At 32.9% G+C, this 3290-nt stretch overlaps 1 protein-coding gene across 1 annotated transcript; it reads right to left on the bottom strand.

Moving 5' to 3' along the window:
• Positions 1 to 451: 451 nt before the first annotated feature.
• On the bottom strand, positions 452 to 1396 carry LOC142451469 (olfactory receptor 6C2-like). Its single transcript, XM_075553260.1, has one exon. The coding sequence runs from the start codon at positions 1394 to 1396 to the stop codon at positions 452 to 454; it is 945 nt and encodes a 314-aa protein (XP_075409375.1).
• Positions 1397 to 3290: the final 1894 nt, after the last annotated feature.

The following is a 3290-nucleotide window of genomic DNA, read 5'->3' as shown; positions in this document are numbered from 1 at the left end:
TTTTGAAGTGAAATAAGAAAATTAGGTTGAAAGAGTGAAGTTTTTTAGCAACACATAAGAGAACATCATAAATGAACTTTATACATTTTAAAGATCAAAATGAAGGAGTTGACTTGACTACACAGTAGCTATTTATAGGTCACTTAATGACAACCAAGGACACCGGTGGCATACTGATTAAGCGTTGGGCTGCTACGAGCAAGGTCAGCGTTCTGAAACCACCAAACATCTCCTGGACTTCCTACTGCTCTAAAGAGCTACAGTCGCTGACTCTCACAGGGGAGTTCTACCCTGTCTTATATGATCACTATGATACAGAATTGACTTGATGGGTGTGGGGTTTATTCTCATTTTGTTTTTAATTGCCACCATATTATAAAAACAAAATAAGTCGGTATATAATATTATAAATTAAAATTTTAATTAGCTATAATTTCCTTTAAAAAAGCAATCATTTATTTTTTAAGGTAAAGAAGATACATTTTTGAATTATATCATTTAGGGCATTTTTTACTTGTTTATTTCTGAGGGTGTATATGAAAGGATTTAGGACAGGTGCAAGTGAAGTGTTGAGCACAGCTATCCCCTTGTTTAAAGCTACCCGCTCCTCTGCAGAAGGTTTTATATACATAAAAATGCAGCTGCCATAAGAGATGGAGACAACAATCATGTGGGAGGAGCAGGTAGAAAAAGCCTTCTTTCTCTGCTGGGCTGAAGGCATTCTCAGAATTGTTCTGATGATGCATACATAGGAGAGTATCACCAATGCCAGTGTAATCAGCAATATGAAAATGGCTGAAATAAATGCTAACAAATCTATGGTCCGTGTGTCTGTGCAGGAGAGTTTTAGGAAAGGAGAAAGGTCACATCCAAAATGATCAATAAGATTGTCATCACAGAATTCCAACCTCAAGCACAAGATAAGTCCAGGAGACACAACTAACAAGCTGGTCAACCAACAGGCAGCAACAAGCTGGGTACAAACTCTGTTGTTCATAATTATCATATAGTGAAGGGGTTTGCAGATGGCCACATAGCGGTCATAGGACATGGCAGCCAAGAGGAAAAACTCTGATATGCCAAACAACATGACAAAGAATAATTGTGTCATACAAGCCTCATAGCAAATAGTTTTATCCATAGTCACAAGGCTAAACAGGTACTGAGGAATGCAGACAGACGTGAATGACATTTCTAACAATGAAAAATTCCGAAGGAAGAAATACATGGGTGTCTTGAGTTGGGAATTCAACAGAGTGAGCAAGATAATTGTCAGATTTCCAATGATACTCAATATATATGTTATAAATAGAAAAAAGAAAATTACAATTTTCCAGTTTGGATCATCGGTTAGTCCTAGGAGAATGAATGTAGTCACCATGGTGTCATTTCTCATTCTTAACATGCTTCTGAGTTCCAAGGTGGCTAGAAAAAAATATTTATAAGTTTAAAGAAAGAATTATTGAATATAAATTTTAAAGTGACATACAGATAAAGCCCACTGAAATTTGTATATGTTATCTTTTTTTACATTGTATATACTATCTTCGTTTACATTATTATATACTGGATCTCCTAAAAATAGTTATACTCTGAAGCTTATTTCTCGTTTATTTGAGGGTTCCATGATACTACCACTGGAACTATATTTTTTATGAAAAACTTATGAAATTTAGTATAATGTTAACATCAAAATTATTATATTAATTTCATATTAAAATTTCCATGAAATATGGAATTATTTTACACAACTTGTCAGTTTCAATTTCATGAATCACTTTAACAATGTAAGAAATGCTAATTTCCTTTCACTAAAAATGTACCTACAATTTATTAAATACAAAGAAATATATGTTAATTTAATATTTAATTAAAATATTGATACGTTTTGTTCAAGGAGTTATATGTCTATATGATACACAAATTTTGATGTCCTTTCAGATATGTACATTGAAACTTTATCAGGACTCCAGCAAATGTTTTCTTTGCCTATAATTCTAAATGTAATCAATTTGATTACACAGTCAAGTTCCCTTAAAATAATTGTTTCTTTGGCAATTACTTTGCACACAAAACAACATGATACTGAAAATACTTACTTTTCAATGATCTGTACAAGAATGCTGTTTATTAATTCATCATGAATTTTCCCTCTGTATCACTAATCTAAAAGTCCGTAAAACCGACTTCTGCAATAAAATATTTATATTTCTCAACCCCATACTTTTCCCTCTCTTCCTGAGTCTCCACGGAGCGCTTGTTCACATTATCCAGGAACATCTCATCACAAATGCAACCCTTTCTAGTGCTCTTTCTCTATCCAATAAGCACAGAGTTGACATTCTCAGAGACGCTCTTCTATTTACCTTTCAAATAAAAATGTATAATGCGTGGGTTTCTTCTAACAGTCTAGTGATTGAATGATTTACATGGAATCAATATATTTCTTTTTTACTATATAGCCCCAAAGTATATTTGTCTTTGTGTTTAATAGCAAAGCCTTTATTTCCTCCAGTAAATGCCCTAGGGAGTCTTGTGAGCATGATAACAGTTGATTATTATCATCAAGAATTATAAAACAAACAAAATAACAGATAATTAACAGTGTCATTATGAGATCTATTGGGAAATATGACTTGTTAATGTTAACCTGTAGCCTTATTCCCATACTGGATATTAAAAGGTTGTAGTAACAGTTTGAGGGACACTTGATGGCACAACCAGTTAACTGTTCATCTTCTAACTGAAAACGTTGATAGTTTGAGTCTATAAAAAGGCACTTCAATAGAGTGCCCTACGCTTGATAATCTGCTTCAGTAAAGTCCAGTCCTGCAGTGATTGACTGGGTTAGAATTTACGCAAAGTGAACTAACAACAGCAACAAAAATGTTCACTTTGGAATTTTGCAATATGTCTGAGGTGACACTAATTCAAATAGAAGAAAACTGAAATCTCCCGTCATGATCTGAAAAAGACAAGATGATGTTTACCTCTATTTATTGACAGCATGGTTTAAGATCTCTAATTTTCTGAAGCTTCACCATTTAACACAGCACATATGTTTTAGGGTCAAATATACTATTTCCTTTCACTGCCCCTCATGAAATTTTAATTATGTAATAATAAATTACAATTAAAATTTGAAATATGTTCTCAAAGTATTTATTATATACTGATATGGTACATAGGGGGAATGACATAACTGATAATTTGCTAAGTAACTAACTACATAATTAACTGTAAATAAAACACCTTTAGAGAAAAAAAATATGTAGAAACTCAACCACCTA

The sequence above is a fragment of the Tenrec ecaudatus genome, chromosome 6, assembly GCF_050624435.1.
Source record: "Tenrec ecaudatus isolate mTenEca1 chromosome 6, mTenEca1.hap1, whole genome shotgun sequence".
In the NCBI taxonomy this organism is placed as follows: Eukaryota; Metazoa; Chordata; class Mammalia; order Afrosoricida; family Tenrecidae; genus Tenrec; species Tenrec ecaudatus.
The sequence above is the reverse complement of the archived record's forward strand: the minus strand, read 5'-3'. Positions and strand labels throughout refer to the sequence as shown.